General features: G+C 37.3%; 1 protein-coding gene across 5 annotated transcripts; it reads left to right on the top strand.

Moving 5' to 3' along the window:
• Positions 1–1,627: 1,627 nt before the first annotated feature.
• Positions 1,628–20,441, top strand: LOC122084379 (ceramide kinase). Of its 5 annotated transcripts, none has more exons than XM_042652581.1 (14): positions 1,628–2,265; positions 3,030–3,191; positions 3,290–3,460; positions 3,565–3,657; positions 5,212–5,304; positions 12,989–13,205; positions 13,312–13,338; positions 13,547–13,631; positions 16,206–16,355; positions 16,968–17,069; positions 17,471–17,860; positions 18,468–18,534; positions 18,611–18,771; positions 19,754–20,441. In XM_042652581.1, the coding sequence occupies exons 1-13, from the start codon at positions 2,107–2,109 to the stop codon at positions 18,746–18,748; spliced, it is 1,854 nt and encodes a 617-aa protein (XP_042508515.1). In that variant the 5' UTR covers positions 1,628–2,106; the 3' UTR covers positions 18,749–18,771; positions 19,754–20,441. The 5 variants fall into 5 exon arrangements, with proteins under 5 accessions (XP_042508515.1, XP_042508516.1, XP_042508517.1 ...); XM_042652582.1 differs by having other exon boundaries at positions 19,740–20,441; XM_042652583.1 differs by having other exon boundaries at positions 18,611–18,778.
• The last annotated feature ends 1,821 nt before the right edge of the window (positions 20,442–22,262 follow it).

Below are 22,262 nucleotides of genomic sequence, written 5' to 3'. Positions count from 1 at the left end.
ACATTTGAAGTCTGACCAAGTGTCACTCTACATACCCGAAGGGCAAATTTTTTGTTCACAAGGGCCCACAAGTCTCATATGCAAATTTATATTCCAGCCCATAAATCCCAAACAGGGTTGGGGAAAAACAAAAAGACAAAAAGGACTTGGCAAGAAAAGCACTCTGAAAATCCATTAAAATTTATTTATTTTTAATTAATGAAAAAGATTGTAAATATCAAAAAGAATTTGGGATAATTGACTTTTGCTTTAGGAATTTGACATGTTTAAATAGACCATACCGGGAAGAAAAGTGAAATTAAATATAAGCCCAAAAAGAAATTTTTTTTTAATCTAACTTGACTGCATAACTAATTCCAAATTATTTCAAATGTAGTTACTAAATTTTGTTTACTATGCAATTACATCACTTGACTGCATAACTAACTCCAAATTATTTCAAATGTAGTAACTAAATTTTGTTTTACTATGTAATTACATCCCTCAGATTTAAAAAGTAAAACAAAAATTCGAAGAGGGATTGCTATGTTGTGAGAGTATAGTTTCCCACAAATGAAAACGTGGGAAATCATGTTGTTCAATAGGGAGTTTAATGAAGAAACTACATGGTCATGAGAGTCGTGAGAGAGAACATGCACAAGAATCTACATGGTGATATCATGATATTTTTCAATAAAATTACAATTGAAAAATATGATCACTAAATACAGTAACGATTCTAAGAAAGTTATACAATCAACTTAGATAACGTTACAAATATTTTTTTTTCCTTTACTAAAACCAATCTCACTTTTTTTCCCCCCCCACTTACTTGCAATTAGGGATCCAATTCTGTTGTCAACTGCTTAGCATAGTTTGGTTGATGAATACGAATCTTGCCCTAGCAAGGTCTAGGGCTTGAGACTCCTGTTCCACATCGGGCCCGTTTGATAACGTTTCTGCCGTTTCTGTTTCAAGAAACGGTAAAAAACATAAATTTTCGTTTCTAGAAACAGAAACGGAATTGAAGGTGTTTGATAAGTCATGTTTTTAGAAGTCGATAGTAATCAGTGAAAGAATGGCCACAAGTCGTTTTCAGAAACGGCAAAACAAGTTCAACTTGTTTCGCCTGAGTCTTTTCTTGAATCATAAATAAGTAAAAATTTCTATTTCTATTTCTGAAAATAAGTGAAATGAAACAGTTTTATCAAACGCTTTTTGCTCCGTTTCTACTGTTTCTGGAAATAGAAACGGCAGAAACGCGTTTATTGAAACGTTATCAAATGGCCCCTAGTTCCAACCTCCCCCACTTATATTTAAAAAAAAAAAAAAGAGTCAAATTCTTTTCTTTACATGGCACAAAAAGGTGGACGGGCTAGGAAAATAATCCTCTGTTTTTCTCATTCCTGTTTTTCCTTGTTTTGCTACCTGCAGAACGCAACACGTGGATAACTTTAAGAGCAACGCACCGGATGTAATAATCCTCATCCAATCTTGACCGTTGGTCTCTTTGTTGTTCATGTGTCGCGTTCTGTAGGTAGCAAAACAAGGAAAAATATGGATGAGAAAAACAAAGGATTTTGATTCGACGGGCTAGGGGCATATTAGTTACTAAGACAGACTTAGGTGGGTTGTCTGTATTTGGTAACGGACTTGGGTGGATTATGAAACCTATTGCTGAGGGGCAAATCCATGCATCTAATGGAAGAGCATAATGGAAGAGCAGCCTTTGCCCATTTCGGCATGAAGGAGCCGAACGATTGGTGATCGAAATCATCTTCAGAGGAGATGGTTAGAAACTTAGAATCATTGGCTATAATGAAGCCGTTTATTCTGTTTTAGGCCGGCTTCCTTTTTGCCTCTGATTCTGAGCTACGATGAAGCCACTCTGTCTCTCTCTGTCTCTCCTAGAATCATCAATAGCCTAATGCGTATTTCACACCGTTTTTGACTGGCACCTGAGGCATCAAGCGAGGAAGTTTCAATCTGGTGACCGGACTGGAATCATTTCAATTTGTTCTGGGTATCTGTTAGAATCTCCCCAGGAGCATGGGATGCGTGAATTTTCGCTGATTCTTGAGATTTTACTCTGCAAATCCGGATTTTTTTTGGTTATCACTGTCATCCATGGATGGAACTAATGATGGATTTTTGAGAAATGAATCTCGCAACAGAGGAGAAGAGTCCATCTTGAGGTCGAATCTCTTCTTGGATCATTTTGGGGAGGTCGTTGTCACTCTCAATTCAGATGGGTTGTCGTGGAAATTATTGGAAGCCGCCAATAACGTGAGTTAAAATATGATTTATGTTGTGAAATTATGAATTCGGGAATTTAATCTCTGGCTAAGTAGAGATTAAATTCAGTTCATTGGAATATATTATGAATTCGGGAATTTATGTTTTCCTTGTCTTCTCACCTTGGAATCAAATGCATTCAAACATTCATCCATGCATATACATTCTACTTTGCTATTGGGGGCATAATGGAACTCACTTTAGTGATTTTCTTTCTCACTTTTCTCCTGTCAAGAAACCGTTCAATTGTTGTTGAGTTTGACAATCTTTGTGTATTTTGTTCAATATGCAATTTAGAAATGGATAATCTGCAATTATTTATCTATATGTTCTCTCTCTTTCTTCTTTTTTCTTGGGTGGGGGTTTGGTGAGTATTGATTGATATACTTTTCTGTGGTAATTTCTATTTGTTTAGTTTAGTTCGGGAATATATATGAGGAAAAGAAAAAAGCGAGGGGAAGATGCATAGGTTAATAAGCCATAAGTTTACCATGGTAAAGTGTTGGTGGAGAATTTTAGTTTTTGATACTTTAATCTATTGAATCTGGTGCCTGATTCTTCAATTTTCAAAAAAATTCCAAAGAAAAGAGCTGGATTTTTCAAGTAACTACACGGAAATTCTCATAGTGGTTCCTCTGTTGGAATGTTGGGTTGACTGATTGCATTGGGTTAGTGCAGGTTTTCATATGGTTTTTTTTAATACTACTTACAGCTGCTTAGATGACAGTTTCTGATGGATTTTTAATGTCTTCCAGAAGATGGATAGATCTTCGTGTTGGGTTACCAGTCATGGTTCAAAAATTGAAAATGCTATCAAGTTCTCTGATATTTACGCCGTTGAGTTCATCAATTGGTGTTTGATTCATGAGTCAATTCTCCCGAAATCTGGAGGATTCCCTGTGGGTCATGACTCTGAGGTTTTAATCCCTTCCTTTGTTGACTTTGTTCTTTATCCATTGGTAGATGGCTGGTTGATTGTGGGTCTAATTGGATAAAATTCTCTTTTCTGATGCAGATGTTTTGTTTTATGGTGCATGGGTTCCAAAGATCGAAGACCCAGCGTTCTCTTTGGATCCTGACTACTTACACCTTTGGTCACAAGGATCTGCAGATATGCCAAACATGGGTGAATCAAATTAATGCATCTATGGAAGAAATGCAAGCTGACAGACCCAAAAGCCTTTTAGTACGTTTAATTATTCATTTGATGTATGGTTTTCTGGGTTAATTTGCCAAACCAGGATAAAGTTATTCTCTGTATCTTATTTGAGTCACTTCCTAATTGGCTAGGTTTTTATTCATCCATTGAGTGGGAAAAGGAATGGCTGCAGAACTTGGGAAACTGTGGCTCCTATATTTTCTCGTGCTAATGTGAAAACAAAGGTAATTTCTGGGCATACTACACAAGGCTCTTTCCATATCCTTCTTCTGAAATTATGTAAGACCATTATGTGAATGGCATACATAGACTTAGAACAATGAGTTCCAGTAGCACATTCTGGGGCTTCTATTTCTCTTATCAATCGAATGCTAATTTATACAAGATGAGTTTATATATGTGATTGTCATAGAGGTGCTCTATTATGGACGACAGTCAAGCAAAAAACTGTTATACTCATCCAGGGATCCCCTACCTGTGGAATTTATAACTTTTTATCTGCCTGTCCAAATGTTAAACCAGCCAAAATTCCCACCATATCGATGATCCTACTTCCTAGCATCTTACAAAAGCCTTTATGACAGATTTTCCTGATGTTTGTGATTCTGAACCTTCAAAAAGTTTGGTGGCCACAATGGCGCAGTTTGTGCACATTTCTCAGAAGCCTTCTTGATGTTCATTGTATTCCATGCTCTAGAGCTCTCTGCTGCTGGGAACACCTGGAATGCTTCTGAGGAATGTTCTCAAAGAGCCACTAAGTTTATCCACACCCTGTCTCATAAGAACAGTCGATCCTAACCATTGGATCAAAGGCTTTGATTTGCATAAGATCTGATATCATGTCATTGACAGATCACTTTCAGGATTTATTAGGGATTTGTTGATTTTGCCATGTGGAAAATACAGAATTGACACCATTAGATGGTTCAGAACTGCTGATTAATAGTATTATCAATTATGGTACTCTCTGTCAAGCCCATTACATAGATCATTTATCTTGAGCTAAGCAGTTTCAATCAGCTTATCCACACAAAGCGGAAAAAGTTCATGAAACATGATTAATTTTTTTTTTTCCATTGAAAGCTGATATATCGGCTAATCATAATGCAGATAAGCTTGCCTAGTTGGGTGTAATTAGGCACCTAGGCCTATGGTAGGTTGTGTTAATGTATACATGGTCGCTGCCCTTTCCTAACAGTTCGATATTTTAGGTGAAATGGTAGCGAACATGGTATCAGAGCAGGGAAATCAAGTGTTCGACCCGTGGGAAGTGCAAAAATCGGGTAAGGGCTGACACTTCTTCTCCCTCGGTGCCATGTGAAGAAATGTTGAGTGAGCTCCACTTGCAAGGACCATGGGATCTTGGCCTGCACGTGCAGGAGAGTGTTAATGTATACATTGATGCTATCCTTCCTTTATAGCTTGAGCTTTTAGCCTTTTGATGGTAGCGAACATGTGGATTTTCTAGTATATTGTAGCTTTTAATCTGTGGGTAATGGAACCCTTTATCTTTATTATCTGTATTGTTGTTTCCTTATTATTATTATTTTTTTTTTCGTGGCGTTTTTAGTATGCCTTTTATATTTTTATTCTCCTTAACTAAAACCTATTTATTTACTTAATAGAAGGAAACACTATTATTTCTTAATTCAGTGGTTTTGTTTTGCAATTAATGTCCATATATCAGTCGAGTGGAAAAAGGAAAATAATTTTCCCCACTTTGAGTGAGATGTTTAATAATATTCAGGTTAGTAATCGTGCTCAACCTTCTTGATTAGGTAACTGTTACAGAGAGGGCGGGGCATGCATTTGATGTGATATCATCTATGAAAGATGAGGAACTCAAATCCCATGATGGTGTTGTTGCTATAGTAAGTTATTAGCTTCTATTGACATTCTTCTTTTGTTTGAGTTCTCACAATATGGGCTTGATTTTTCGTTCATCAAATGACATGTTCTTATCAAGCTAGGTCTAGTGGAGGTACTTCATAAGCTCACATAAGTAGGCTAGAATTCAAAGTGGTATTTCTGGGGGCAGCTAACAGATAGGAAAATAACTGGATGATCCAGGTCTGATTATCAACACTAGCCAACTAGCACCACTGATAGAGACGCTCAATAGAGAAAACAATTACCAGATTTTTTTCATTGAATCCCGACGTGATCTTTGACCTTCTTCTTTCTTCTTTGAGCAGAATAAATGAATGTAGAACACTAGAATTACCAAATGGACTGGTTGTTTGCAAACACCCATGAGTCTGTTGAAGGTAGAGGAACAAGTTGTGCCCACACTGCACTTGACAATTTAGGAAAGGTAGTTGTAATGTTCAATGATGAGACTAGCTTACTTAGCGAGGTCATATTTTAATTTTTGTAAGCTTAGATGATTTGAATTTTCTTACTAGCATATACACATGAACTAAACATACAGTCCACATTTAGGAATTTAGAATCATGGTGTTAAACTGCTTGATTCAGTTCCAGGAACAGATACTTTGCTGGATAGGTTCAATTGATGCTAGTGGGTACCAAGGTTCCATCTAGAAAGAAGAAACAAGTCAGTTTTGAGAATTGTTCTTAACTTTCTCTTAGAGAAGCAGGATGAGGCAAAGATAAGGATCCTCTCTGGGACTCTCAGCACAAATCTAGATGGAAGGTCTAATTTTAAATGTCAAAAGTCATCCTCTAGGTTTGATGTGTATGCCTCTGTCTCCTCTTTCTCTTGTTAATGTAATATTTTTTAATTAATAATCAAAACAGTACCAAACAGAATCGAATCCCTGAGAATACAAAACCAGATTAAGGAGAAATGTACAAAACAAAATTAGAAGCTCAGATGGTCTCTAAACTCAGGTCGAGGTCAGCAAACAAGGGTTAGGACACTCGCTGAAATTCTTAGCTCAATCCGAGGGCTGGATAAGAAGTTATGAGTCAATCCTAATAACACTAGTATAGGATTATATCAGTAAAATGACAGTTCAGTTTGTTAAACAAAGACCAGAACTATAATACTGAATCGAATCTGATGTTAGTAATTAGATTTTAGCAACAATAACCCAACGGAGTAATGAAATTGATACAGCAATCAAAATTGCAAAAAAAATCAAAATCTGGATATAAAGGGCAGAATTGGAATAATAAATAACTCCAGATCAGCAGGTATGATTGGTGAGAGTTTCTATATGAGTTCTTCCTTTAGGATAATCTGATGGTCATATTTCCTCAACTGTAATTCATATAAAAAAAAAAACCCATGCATATGAATCCCAGATCAGAATAGGAATTGCAGAAAATTCTAAGGAGCACTTATTTGGTTAATGGAGACAAAATAGAGGAAGAAGAATAATAACAAAGAAAAACTCCTGGGCTTCGCACCACAAGTTGTTTGGAAGGATCAAACTAATGTAAGACTTAGTAGCAACACCCATATAAACTCCAAACACCCTGCTGCTAGGATTGATAACATTACTGTGATGATCCCCAAAACAGTGGCTAATTACCCAAGTATCAACCAATCGGCTAGGGTAGAATCCAGCAACTAAGTGACAGGTACACTACCAATATCCAGACAGAAACTTGGACTCTAATGACACTCAAAATAAGCTCTGGTAATGTTGAGATCGAACCCCAATAACAGTGTGAAAAAGGTAGACAGAATACCTTAGATATGAAAAAAAATTAAGTTAAACCTGAGAAATTCAAGAACTTCCAGAATACTGCCCAGGAAAGGTTAAAATTTGATCAAAGGAGGCTTGAAGGGACCTTAATGGAACCCCAAGATTGTAGCTTGAGAAGATGGCCAAATGTTCAGAACAGTAGATTCTTGAATTAGGTCAAGAATGAGAGATTTCTTGGCATAACAGCATACAGATCTCTGATAGGCAAGAAATCCTGATCCAGTGGCCTATTGGGGGTGCTTAGTGGACCTTCAAAAGATGGGCTGCAAAGGTCCTCAGATATGAGAGAGATAGGAAGTTGATCTCTGCCCAGAAAAAAAAATCTCCAATACCCTATCGCAGGCTGTGCAATTGTATTCTCCGATCAGAGCAGCAGTAGAGGATGTTTCAGTCTTTTAGTTGTCCTTCAAACACTCTTACACATAGCTGATATGACTCAGAAAACAACAGAAGTAATGAAGGAGAGAGAGAGAAGGGAGATCGATAGGAAGAGGAAGAGAGGGTATAGGGTTGGCTATCTCAGCCTGGGCCTCTCACTCTTGACTCTCAGAGTCATCAGCCTCTCACAGGACCATATACTTGCACAAGGCAAAGCTCAAACTATTTTTCAAATCATGTAGGATCACTAAGGGTCATGTACAATATATAGGCATGAGTAACTTGCCTCCCAAGGTAGTGGAAAAATAGAAAAAGAACTGGAAAGGAAACTGTCTTCATGTCCTTGGACAAGTTACATTTAAAAAAAAAGAAAGAAAGAAAGAAAAGAAATTAATAATAAAAGAAAGTCTCTAGAAGATCTTCCTTGTACAAGAAGAATCAACTCAAGAAAGGAAACTCCAAGCAATCTTCTAGAATTATTCATAACCCATCCCCCTTGCTTTTCTTGCTGGCCAAGGCATGACAGAAACTTCACAAAATTGAAATCGGTAGAGCTCTTATAAGGCCCTTCAGCTGTCGTCCTAAATTGGGACTGGTTGGACTAGCCTTAGATCGATTGGGGCTGGTTAGACCAGTCTTTCTGCCGCTGTATTTTCTACCATAAAATTGATCTACATCAAAAACACTAACCAGCCTTAATCAAACACAAGGGACTCTTCACACAAGAAGAGAAGAGCAGTAAAACCGAGGCTTTTCAACAACGTCCAAAACCTTATTCCAACCTAATGGGGTTGGCTACATGGAGATTCCAAGAAAGGACGGGTGCAAGGATCCATGAATCAAAATTCATGTACAATGCTGAACCCCTTTGCAAACTTATATAAAAAACTCAAAAGGAAAGACCTAACCCAATCCTTAACTAATTAGGTAATATAACTAATTAAGAAACTGAAATAATAAGGAAATTGACTCAAAACAAGACTAGACTTATAGATTCGTAATTTAGCCTACAATTGGAACACTTAATAACAATTAAATTATAGAAATGAAGACATTTATCTAACTAATCCCATATGCCTAGCCTCTATTCATGTTATAAGCCCATTAAAAAGTGACCCATTACAAAGAAAACCCATTGGACTAAAGGCCCGACACATATATGAAAAAACCAAGGCTTTTTTTTGATAAAACAAGCCAATTTGTATGATTTATTTGCATCAATTCTCCCCAGCTTGAAACAAATTAGACCTTGAATTTTGCAGTGACGGGGGAAACATGTGAGTAGAAGCTTTGACCATTCCCAAACAAAACTCTAGTGATGTAAAGACTTTAGGAATAAGTTTTCAACCTTGGGAATTTTCTCTTCAAAGTAGTGAGGTGGAATGACAAACTCAATAAATTCTTGACGGTAAGAATTACATCAGTGGTGGTGACAGCTTAACACGGAGGGTACTCGAAGTCTTCCTTAATCACAACCTCATCTGATACTATTGCTTTAACCATGTCTTCGTCAACCTTTGTAATGCAATCCTCCACATTAGCAGCCTTTGGTTGTTGGTCATCCGTCTTAAAGTCTTTAAGTATTTCCTCTTCGTTGTCATTGCAAGCTTCTTTGATTTCTTCATCTTGATCTTCAAATGTAGGCTCTAGTCCTTGAAGTAAAGGAAAATCTTATACTTTGCAAAGAATTTGGATTTCACCTTGAATCATTAATTCTTCTACATTTTCTGTCTCCTTGCCTTCATAATGCAAATCAAACTTTTGTAGAAAAATTGGATTCTCTTTCGCCGGATCATCCAAAGTGATAAGCTCTTTCACTTTAACTATTTCCTTCATTTCTTCCTTTGACGTTGCAAACTGGCGCTCAACCTGTGCTTTAACATTGTTGGTGTCAGACTTCCAACAGTCCTCAACTTGAACTGAATTTCATTGATGGATGCTTGAAGTTTTGGTTAGCTTTGAAAGCCTTTTGGTGGTACTCTTGTTGAATAGAACTTCCTTTGGATATGCTCTGGTAGGTACTTTTGTTTCAGTTTTTCCTTCATCTCCTGCCACGTAGTGGGCTCTTGACCATGACTCTCAAGCTTTCTTTTATAAGTTCTCCACCATTCAAGTGCTGCACCAATCAATTTTATTTGATCCAACCTCATCGTCCTTGTTTCAGATAGTTCCAACCAATCAAAGTAATAATCAAAGTTTGCCAACCAGTCATAAAATATCTGTGGATCTTGTTTCTCATTGTACTCCTTCAATTCGAGCTTGACCTTCTGTGTATCGTCAGAGCGTCGAGGGGGTACACCATTATCACCATTCAAGTAAGTCCACACGTGTTCTTCAAAATTCAGTTGGACATTAGGAACTGGTTGTGGACCTCTTCTTGGTGAAACTCTGATTGTGGTTGTTTGCTGTAGATTGTGCTGAATATCTTGCCTAACCTTCAGGCGGTGCATAACTACCTTTTATAGGTGTGGGGCTTCAATTCTATATCTCTAGCAACCTCTCATTTATACTTCTCTATTCAATAGTGATCTGCTGAAACATCTCAAATATCCTACTCATAGGGTCAGGTGGGTCTGGAGTTCTTGAGCTCTCTGCCATAACTCTGATACCACTTAATGTAGAACTGAATTTGAGTAATCAAAACAGTACCAAACAGATTGAATCCTAGAGAATATAAAACCAGATTAAAGAGAAATCATATAAAACAAACTCAAGAGCTCAGATGGTCTCTAAACTCAGGTCAAGTTCAACAAACAAGGGGTAGGATACCTGCTGAAATTCTAAACTCAACCCAAGGGCCGGATCAGAAGTTATGATTCAATCCTAGTAGCACTAGGATAGGGGTATATCGGTAAAGTCACAGTTCAGTTTGTTTAACAGAGGCCAGAACTATAATACCCGGTTGAATCTGATATTAGCAATGAGAATTTTATCAACAATAATCCAACATAGTAATCAAATTGAATAATCGATACAGTATCAGAATTGCAGAAAAATTAAAATCTGGATAAAAAATGCAGAATTGGAAATTGGAATGGTGAAATAACTCCAGATCAGCATGTCTGATCAGGGAGAGTTTCTGATCGAGTTCTTCCTTTAGGATAATCTGATGGCCAGATTCCTCAACCATAATTCATGTAAAAAAACCCTTGCATATGAATCTGGGATCAAAATTCAGTGGAGCACTTACTTGATTAATGGAGGAAGAAGAATAATAACAAAGAAAAACACCTGGGCTTCACACTGCAAGGTGGTTGGAAGGATCAAACACCAATCAGCCTTAATCAAACACAAGGATCCTTGATCAAACACAAGGGATTCTTCACGCAGGAAGAGAGCAGCAAAGACAAAGCTTTTCATTAATCAAAATTCATGTGCAATGCAGGACTCCCTTCCAAACTTATATAGAAACTCAAAAAAAGACTCAATCATTAAAAAAGAAAGGCCTAACCCAATTCTTAACACATAAATAACTAAGAAACTGCAATAATAAAGGAAAATAACTCAAAACAAGGATGGACTTGTAGAATCCTAATGCGGCTTAACTAAAACACTTTAGAAAAAAAAAAACAGAGCAACCCAGTGGACAAGGCTCTACTGCAGGGTCTAGGAGGGGCAAATGTACGCAGCCTTACCCCCTGCTTCTCAAAAGAGGTTGTTCCCAAGTTTTGAATGTGTGGCCAACATGTTGCAATAGTACAATTTAACCATTGTGCCACAAGCTTGTCTACTAACTAAAAAACGTAATAACAATTAAATTAAAGAAATAATGACACTTATCTAACTAATCCCATATGCCTTGCCTCTACCCATATTATAGGCTCATTACAGTGGCCCGTTACAAAGAAAATCCATTTGACTAAAGGACTAACACATATATAAATCAACCCAAGGCTTATTTCTAATAAAATAAGCCCATTTATATGATTTTTCTGCATCACGGCTGCTGTTTTTGGCCCCCTTAAATTTTTTCTGGCACTTGGAGCTAACATTTTTGGGTTTCTCATCTTTCTTCTCAAAGTGGCACTAAAGTCTTGAAAAGGGTCAGTCGAACACAAAAGAACTGTTGAAGTATGAGTGGAACTAAAGAGGGTTAATTACGGAGCACGCAAATTTCTCGACAAATAGCTCCATGATATAATTTTCTTTAGACTTTTCTTAATGAGGGGCAATATGAGGGGGACTGTGAATTTCCTTTCTCCTACCTCTTCTTCTGTTGGCCTTCACTCATTTTCTTGTGCTTTTGAGTTAGTTTATTGAATGGAGTGGGTACCAATGTAGGGCTTGGTATTTGTTCTGATTCCATTATTGAGGTGATGGTGTTGTATTCCATTTTGGAAGGTGATTGTTTTATCTGATTCAATTATCAATTCTCTCAGATTCTCCCTGAATGAGACAAAGATCGATGATCAAATAGTAGTGATGAAATGGGCCAATCACGGAATATGGAGTATGTAACAACCGCTTATCCCAAAAGCTTAAGCTGTTAAGTAAGGGCCACATACAACACCACCATGGCACCACCCACATGTGTAAACCCACAAACACACACAAGGCCCTGCAGGTGATACTATCACGTGTCACCAATGGGGCACAACAACACATAATACAAATCCTTTGCACTTACCAGGGATTGAACACCTGACCTGGCTATGATACCATGTAACAACCGCTCATCCCAAAGGCTCAAGCTGTTAAGGGCAACAAAAATGTATATCAACAGACAACAACAGAGTCGATGGGAATACCCTGACTAACTCAAAAATATTTTGTGTTCGACTTTGAAAATGATCAGTTCCAGAACATGTTACAGAGAATGGGATGGATCCTGGAGTACCTTCTTTTTTCTCTTCCCAAATTCTTGACGTCTACACACTAGTCTCAGGATGTAGTAGGATTCAGCAGAATATGAAAAATAAACCCAAAGGATGGTTGCTGGAAATTCAAAAGTAGCAGAAACCAGCTAGATAGAGTTTCATGGAAAGGATGTCCAACATTTAAGCATTGAAACAATTTTTTCTCCAAACAACTAGACTCTTTCACAACTCCAAAGAACCTAGTTTCCTAATTTTGATTGGTCTGTGAAGCATTGAAGGATAAATGTTACTGTAGAATTTGGTTATCAACCAAAAAAAAACATCTTGAGGGAGTTGTTGTGGTCAACCAGGGCTATCTGCGGGCTGAAAATTGTAAATGACTGGAGTACCTTAATTAATTCCAAATATCTTCACCTAGTGATAATGTTACTTAGAACTGATTGGAAATATGAATTTGATCCAACTGATGTGAAGCCAAATTTATATTTAGAAAAAGAGCAATAAAGGCATAAATAGTCAATCTAGAGTTCTACTTCTCTTCAACACTAAACTAGGCTGAAAAAAATGAGAGTATTTGTTTGCAAATTTTTAATCTGCATTTCCAACAGGCTAAGTAGTTTTCTAGGTGGGCTGTACTGCATACTGTCTTTTCTTTGATGACCCATTGATATGTGTGGTTCCAGGGTGGTGATGGTTTCTTCAATGAAATTCTGAATGGTTTACTCTCTCCAAGGTACAAGGCTTCCTACCCTCCAGCACCTACAGATTTTGTGCATACAGCTGAGAATACTGAGAGCAATCTTGTTCATCATCCTAATGAAACTACCTCTAAGAGTTCGCATCAAAATGAACCTCTTCTTTCAAATTCTGGACCTAATAGCTCGGGCTTCTCAAATATCAGTATGTACTATGATCACTATAACTCTGTGCAAGTTTAGCTCTATATTTGATGTGAGAGATAATAGGTGGAGACCTGATGTTTCACTGCATTTTTCTGAAATTACAGGATCTGAAGGTGGGTCTAGCAATAGAGGTTATATTCTGTAACTTTGTTTTCTGTCTCTCTCTCTCTCTCTCTCTATATATATATATATATATATATTTATATATTACATATGTATTTAAACAAAAATTATATAATTTTCCTCTCTTTAGAATATATGTTTATAGAACTAGCGAAATACATATTTTATAACACTTGACTGACTGCTAAATTTTTTGTTATTTTGCAATTCATGCAGATCAAGATACTATATTGTCCTTCCCAAATGAAAAATTTAGACTGGGAATTATTCCTGCAGGTTCAACTGATGCCATTGTGATTTGGTATTTTCTTGCATTTCTTGTTTTCTATGATATTTCTCTTAGGCATATAGCTTGTTTTTGTATCCAATGTCATCCTGAGGAGAGTTGTGTCTCTACTTCTTTTGATTATTTCAAGTCTTTACTTGGTAATTTGTTAATGTTGTTGTTGCTGGTATCATATTATGATCATTACTTAATGAATAAAAGTGTTTTATAAGGCTCAGGATGAAGGAACCAAGTGTAAATAAAGAGCATCTACAATCTAAGGTATGAGCGTGTAGAAGAAAACGGCACCCTGCTATGAGAAAAACTTATGAATTTATAGGGGAAAGAAGTATTCATAGTGAGACTTTACTAGGGAAGATGAATTGCATAGTTCTCAATATTTTGATGAAATTTGAGACCTAAGTTAGTTTGGAGCGACAGCCAGGTAATCGTCAAATGAAACTTTTTCTAATATCCAGGCATGCATTATCCAAAAGGGGAGAGTTTGAGGATAATGTCGGGCATAAAGTTCAGGTTCCTGAAGTAGAGTAATGCAACCTCAGGTTCCAAAAGCTTGCTTTTAGGTCTTTATTGGTCCACTTGAGTGATTATAGGTCAAATGATAAAGACAATGGCAATTTTGTAGATTTTGGAACAGTTTAAAACACTTTTTGGAGTAAGAAAAGGATTCTGGAACGTAAAGTAATCAGATGTAAAGAGATAGGGCTAATCTGGAATTTCAGCAATGATACGGATAAAACAGAGACAACTTAAGAAAGAGAGGACTTCAATATAATTTCAAGATCCTGTTTTTAAAGATGGTTACACTATGTAAGAGGAAGGGGGAAGGTAACAGCCAGGAGACTTGAACTTGAGACCTCCTGGTGAGTGCGCCTAGATCGGAAAGTAGAACCAGAAAATTGCAAGGAGTTTCAACAGATAAAGAAAAGAAAAGCAGGAAGGAGAAACAGAAACAGAAACAGAAACAGGAAGGAATAACAGAAACTTGAGGGAAAGAAGGAACGACACACCTGTGATGATGCATCATGAGCAGAGCAGGAGGGGTAGATCACATCCAGGTTCTTCCCAGTTCATGCAATGCACCAAAGCACAATAGAACACATATAAAAAAAGAAGCTCCATAATTCTATTCCAGTCTAATACCTCTATGGATTATATCTCATATATAAAAGAATAAGCAAAAGACTTCTACCATAACTTGGAACCAACTTGGACTCTCTCTAGCTCACTGATTGACTGTTAATAGAATTAAATATTTGATATCAAATTACAAATATATCCCAGACAAAATAAATTCCCTACCAACTCTTATTGGACTGAAATTCTCCTGATTTGGATCTGGTTTTTCTTGGGTTTCCAAATCGGGTCATGCCGGTCCAGCCACGTACATGCAATTACATCAATTAATGCAACCCTGTGTTCCAAAACCCTATTTTTAGATGACTGGACAATGTATGCTAGAGTTTCCTCTTATATGGAGTTGAGTTGCTGACACCTCATTGTTGGCCTCCATGGTTCAAGGTATGGAAAAGGATTTTCAGTTCTGTTACCAATTAATGCCAAAACCCTGCTTTTGGGTCGCTATGAGCCCACTTCAAGTGATAGAAGCTCAAATAATAAAGATAATGGCAATTTTATAAATTCTGGAACATTTTAGGACCCCTTTTGGGTAAGAAAAGAATTCTGGAATGTAAAGTAATTAGATATAAAGTGAAAGGTTGAATTTGGTGATGGTTTTAAATGATGTTCTCTTGAAATATTGAGAATAGGGCGGTCAGCAATATGATCTGCCGCTGTGGTTTAAGAATTGATGGTCTTAAGGCTTGGGAATTATGGTTTCAGAATAATGTATCTTCTTGGGGATGAATTATGAGCTATATTAGGAGAGGAACTGTGGGTTGGCCCCCATCAGAGGGCCTAGATGCTTTATGGGCTGCTTTCAAACCAAGCAACCAAGAACAGACACTAGGTGGCCAATAAGTTTCAGGATTGATTCTATCAATTTACTCCAACCAAGGTTCATTTTGAGGCCTAATATCTTCTCTAAATAATTTGATAATACCTCCTGGTGAGAAATCGAAATTGGCCTGAGCTTACGGTGTAGCAGGAGTATTCTTTTTCTAGATTAATTACGTGTGGCTTTTCTTTTGTGATGACATTTATCCTCTTTCTTTGTTTTACTTCTTCTTCTTCTTCTTCGTCTTCTTCTCTCTCTCTCTTTCTCTCTCTCTTCTACTTTAGAACTCATGAGTCTGCAACACTTTAGTTAGCTATCTACTCTCCTGTCTCAAGATTGGAAGGACAATGGGGAGAAACAAGAATGGACCTGGCCAGCTGGCCCAGCTTTGTTATAGTTATTGTCACGTTTGAGTCTATAAATATCTGTTTTTCTTGATCTACAATGAATCACATTTACTGAAATTTCTTCTGTAACCATTAATGTTGGACAATAAGATCTTTATTTTAGATTAAACTGTGCAGGTTTTATAGACAATCTTGAATAGATATTATTATTGTGATTTGGCTTCATTTTTTTAAGCAAGATTCTGTTGTTGTTGTTGTTTTTTTTGTTTTGTTTTTCTGTTGCAGTACTACTGGGACTCGAGATCCCATAACATCTGCCTTGCATATTGTCCTTGGTAAAAGGGTACGCCTCGATATAGCTCAAGTTGTCAGATGGAAAACAAGTATCTTGTCCAAGGACGCACCTTCTGTACGCTATGCAGCTTCTTTTGCTGGGTAACTCTCTAGACCTGTTGAGGTTTTGAGTTTTATTTTAGGTCAGCCTATCTTGAAACTTCATTTCCATCTCTAACGCCCTTCTCCATGACTAAGTTACATGAAGACCTTCTCCATGACTAATTACATGAAGAAAACTATTAAAGTCTCTTGAACAGATTAATAGTTCCCATCTGAAGATCATTGACAGATTGACAGCTTGAACCTTTACTTTGTCCACTCTCCCAATATGGTTTAAGTTAGTGACTGTAGTTTCCCAGTCCTGACAAGGAGCTTCTCTGTTGCTCCAGGAAACTGGGCCTCATTTCACGCATGTGCACTGTTATATCTTTGACCAATACTAGTATCAAGGATGAGAATTCTCTCTAATTTCATCTTGGAAGATTCGAAGTTTTTTAACTGGACAATTAGAAACCAAAGATTGATGAGCAAAGTCACTCAGATTAGGGCTATTATTGAGAAAAATTAAATCCACTTGATAAACATCGTAGATTTGTTAGATTAGTTATGATCATGGTAATGAAATTATCCTGTATTTTACATGGTTACTTATGCAGTCTAGTGGTTTTTCTGGGATGCCATTTGTTAATTTAACTGTCCCTCTACTGCCAGATATGGATTCTATGGAGATGTCATCAAGGAGAGTGAAAAGTACCGTTGGATGGGCCCCAAACGCTATGATTATGCAGGAACAAAGGTGTTTTTGCAGCACAGGTATTATTTCTCATGAAAGTTGATGCTCAACTTTCTTAAGCACATCCCTAAGCCAGAAAACCTGGTTGAGTTGGCTTGTTCTAAAATCAGTTTGTGAGAACATTGTGCTAAGACCATATAAAATATGTTGAAGTCATCCTAAAATATGTCAGTGCTTATTAGGGCTCAAGTGGGAAACAACTAAAGAAAATGCAATAAGTGTTTTAGTTTTTTCACCTTTAACATATTTATTTCTAATCATCACCAGTATTTCTGGAAAGAATTCAGATAGACTCAATTTGAAAAGCTTTCCTTCTAGAAGTAGTTCTTCTATTTTCTTGTCCATGGAGATACGATTCAGAACACTGTTGAGTTGGTTTCTCATGTTTCTGAGTATAAAATCATGCCTTTTCTTTCTTCAGGTCATATGGAGCTGACATAAGATTTTTAGAAGTTAAAGCGGAAAATGTAAATGCAATTCCTGTCAAAGGTCTTCAAGGTAGAGGGACAAGATCACTGTGGGGTCCACAGAAAAGACCTGAAAGACTGGTCTGCCATGTTAATTGTAGCGTTTGTACTGAGTCTGTGAACCCAACTCAAATGATTACAAAAAGTCCCACAGAGACAGACTACATGATCCCCAAAGACTCAAGGTGGCTGCAATCCAAGGGGCATTTCCTTAGTGTAGGTGCTGCAGTCATCTCCTGTCGCAATGAAAGAGCTCCCGATGGTTTGGTGGCTGATGCTCATCTTGCAGATGGTTTTTTGCATCTCATACTAGTTAAAGAGTGCCCTCGTGCATTTTATTTATGGTAACTGGAAAGACTTCTCCATCATTCTTTTGATTTTTGTTTTTATGATTGTTGTTTCCAAAGTTTATTTATTTCTTATTTTTTATTTTATACATGCATGAATGTTGTGGATTTTGTAGATTTGTTTCTGCTAACTTCTGTTAGATGCCATAAGTTGTTTATTATAGTTTAATCTGTGTAAAAAAAAAAAAAAAAAAAAAGATACTCCGACTTCTGAAATTGGCCTCCTCAAAGACAATGTATATACATGGAAGATGCATGCCACACCTTAATCTGCGAGCCTTGTCAGCATGCACATTCTTTTTATATTGAGCACCTACATGAATCAAAATGTTTGAAATGTATCTCATAATAAATGAAATAAAATATTTGCAGTTGTTTGCATTTTGGGTTTTCAAAAAGTTGTGGTGGAAGACGCCCTGTGTTGGACACAGACATGTGCTTCCTGTCATTAAAGATCAGTTTCATTTCTTATTTCTTGTTCCATCTACTTGTATATTCCAGTTATCCTTATGTTCTTTGTCATTTAATTACTTTACCATATATGCTTTCAGCGAATTTTCAAATTCAAATGTACCATCTTTTTAACATGAGTTAATGTCTACAGGCACCTCACACAACTTGCAAAGAAAGATGGTAGCCCCTTGAACTTCAAGTTTGTGGAGCATCATAAAGTATTTCCCATCATCTCTCATCTTCTCTTCTTTTACCTACAACATAATTGTAACAGTGCATTTTTTTCTCTAATAGACACCAGCCTTCACATTTATGTCTTTTGGTGATGAGAGTGTGTGGAATTTGGACGGTGAGCTATTCCAAGCACATCAACTCTCAGCACAAGTGCTTAGAGGTCTTGTTAGTTTATTTGCATCTGGCCCTGAAGTTTAGAGATGCAAGCAGCTTCAAACACGGTTAGTAGTAAGAATCTTTCCTTATTCCCTAGTTTATGACATTTCATGACAGTTGCACCGAGCAATCTGGTATTGTGGATCAAAGAAAGTAGTTCATCCAATAAAATGATGCTAGATCAGCTTGACACTCTCCATTTACAAATAAAGACATGAAGATTGATTGTAAAAGTAATTTTTCAAAGATTTTGAGTCCTAGCATTAAAAATGCACTTTGAAGGATAAATAATGTATTAAAAGAATTGGTGCAATCTTGACAAGCAATGGAAATTACAGTGTACATCCAAGGTACACCTAGAGATAGAACAATTAGAATTAGATTAACTTCTACAAAGATTGGATTTTGTCAGAGCCTCAAACTGATGCATGACAATGATTATCTAGAATAGAAATTTCTACGACCAATATACTTGCCAGATGAATTTGATTGGAATTCAGAAACTCCATATTGCATTGAGTTCTCAAGCTTGACCCATTGTATGTCTGTTGCATGTGCACAATCATGCTGCAGTGAAAGTGAAAACAATCTGGATATCATATGCTTGCAGAATCCTTAATGTGACCGGAGCACCTTTCATGCTACTAATGCAACGGTTCCTTGCTTTTCCATGCACTATGTTGCAGTAATATAACGGGAAAACTTGCCATTTTAGGGGATTCTTTCTTTTGTCTGATCAGAGTCAACTTCACCCTTGTAATTCATTGTACCATGAATCATACATCAGAAGTCATAAACCAATTCAAACGATTACTTCCCCACCCCCCCCTTCACCCACACCACAACATCACCCCCACACCACAAAAAAAAAAAAAAAAAAAAAAAAAAAAAATCCAAATGATTATATGGTAACATGTCACACTTGACCTTAAATTTTCATTTTTCTTTTTTCAGTGCCAGCCCTTAAACTTTCAAGTGTTATTAAGGAATTATTTGTAGGATGGTGTTTTGAATATTCAGTGCCCTGACGCAGGTATTTTGCTGCAGTGTCCCAGGTTGGAGCCCATTTTTATCTAACAGGAATGGGAATGGATCCAGGGAAAATGTAGTCATGAAGAATAGATGGTGTCTACTGTGTCAAGGAAGCTAGAAATGATCTAGTTTTGAGCAAATCAGAGCTCAAGCTAGTGTAACTATTGAGAGCATTGTAAATCATAAAAGAAACGCTTCTCAGCATTAGTGAGTCAGAAATGGACAAAAGCCGGCGCCTGCAAATTGAGAGTCAAGAAAGAACTGATCCTGGTTATATAAGAAATAGTCACAAAGGTCCTCCAGCTTCTGAGGTTATTGTAAGAATGATACTGGAAATTCCATAGCGGCTGAATTAAAGATAGTATTGTGCAGCTTCAAGGGACATACAATAAGCATGGTCTCCTTCACAGGAGGCAGTTAGCACCAGCATTAGCCTACAGGAATCTGCTTCTTGAATAAGAAGTGCAGTCCATACAATATTCAGCAAGTTTTGTAATGTACAACAATTACCCCCTCCCTTTTTGGGAGGCGCAGTCCACCTTTGAAGAGATGCTTCTGTATCTAGTTAATTAGGGCTTCCTGCCTTCTCTTGTCAATCTAGTTTGCATAATCAGGTGGCTCATGTACTTTACAGAGCAATTTTAATGTATCATTCTGTACATTGTTAATGTCACTGAGATTGGCAGAGGCCATTTTTTTTCAAGGATTTTTCTGTCTGGGGAAAAGGTTCTCTGAGCCGCCAAGGGAGGGTACATTGGCATCCTCTCTCTCTCTCATCCTGACATGATGCCAGGACGTTCCCAGCCCGTTGGATCCTCACTGCTATTCACTACAAAGGATTTAACCCAAAGTCCTGTGTAGGCACTGGAGCATAATTCCCTTGAGGTTCCAAGCCCATGAGGAGATACCACTTGAGTTGAATGTTGTCCGGGCAAGTGTTTTCTGTCCGAGAGCAATCTTGCATCTAGACATAAGGGTGCATGTCCCTAGGAGGAGCACGGTGGTCATTGTGCAACCCCTGTGTCTATGACGCAGGAGTTGCTCCCAGAGACTCAGACAGATAAATTTGTCCCATGTTATTTCTTATTTGGGAATTGATTCCTTCAAAGGCAGCATGAGTGCGTGACCCTTGCTTCTCCACTTGTCATTCCATTTCCCACTATTGATGATATGGTCTCATCTCCCCTTAATTCTCCAATGCTTTCTTCTTCTTCTCCATCTTCCTCACCTGCCGTTGAAATTTCAGTCCCTTAATTGTAACCTTGATTCTCTCTCTCTATCTTTTTTCATACACCTCTCGTCCTCATCCTCTCAATCAATTTATTTGTTATTCAGCCATTCACCTTCACATCTTGCTTTTTGTCTACTATTTTTTTTTTTGTGGATTTTGATCCTGGTACCTTTGGTGAGGCTTTCAAAATCCAAAATGATGTGAAGCCACAGATGCAGAAATCAAAGCTCTTGAGCATAATTATACTTGGACCTTAAACCACTTTTTCGTGGGAAGGATGTTCTCAATTAAATAGCGAGCTAATGCTCAATTGGTACAATAGTTGCTAATAGATTTATTCAAGTTGGGGCGTTGATCACAAAGAAATCCTTTCCCCCCATTGCCAAATTAGTTATTTGTATAATGTCTCTTCATTGTCTTTTTAAAAAAAAAGGGTGCTCCATGGTAGTGATTTTAGCCCTCAGGACAAGTCCCTGTACGACAAGCAGCACTTCCACAGGATCAATGGGCAATAGTGGGCATGCCAAAACTCAAACCCAAAACCAGTCGACTCGAACGGTGACAAGTTGAGGGCATTTTCACCATGTCTCTTCATTGTCACTTCTATGAAAAGGTGGCCACTTTTTTGGATGGATGCCAACAAATTTTTTTTTTCCAAGGATGATCTTGATGAAAGTCTCTTTACATGACTTTATCGCTTGGTTTTTTCCTGAAAAAGGGAGCGTAATCTTCGTTATCTATAAAAATTCATGGGCAAGTGTTTAATGTCCAAGAGTGACCCCTATGCCTAGACATAAGGATACGCTTCCTAGGAGGGGTACGATGGTCATTGCAAGCGTCCCCGTGTCTGTAGTGCAGGGGTTGCTCTTGGACAAAAAAATTTATCCCAACGTCTGTATATGATTTGAAATAGGCTTCTCACAATTATTTTTCCACATTTACATTTGCCTTACAACATGTTAGATTCATACCAATCCTTGGCCGATTACTCCTTGTTTGTCTCTTCCATTGGATCTAACATCACAATTATTTTAGTTAATGTTGAAGATATCGTCATTAATGATCTAGTTGCTATTAGCGCGGAAAAATAATTTCTTGTCACTTTCATGTAAAAAAACTTTGGTCCATTAAACTATTTGCTTGCCATTGAGGCTGCTTGATAAACTAATGGGATTTTCTATCTCAGGAAAAATATACCTTGAAGATATGAAGATATTCAATGATGCAAATCTACTTAGATCTATAGTAGGTAATTTTTATGTGTAGCAAAAGTTGAAATTGAATGGTACAAAT

The sequence above is a fragment of the Macadamia integrifolia genome, chromosome 7, assembly GCF_013358625.1.
Source record: "Macadamia integrifolia cultivar HAES 741 chromosome 7, SCU_Mint_v3, whole genome shotgun sequence".
Classification (NCBI taxonomy): domain Eukaryota; kingdom Viridiplantae; phylum Streptophyta; class Magnoliopsida; order Proteales; family Proteaceae; genus Macadamia; species Macadamia integrifolia.
This window is presented reverse-complemented; position numbering and strand designations above follow the sequence as displayed.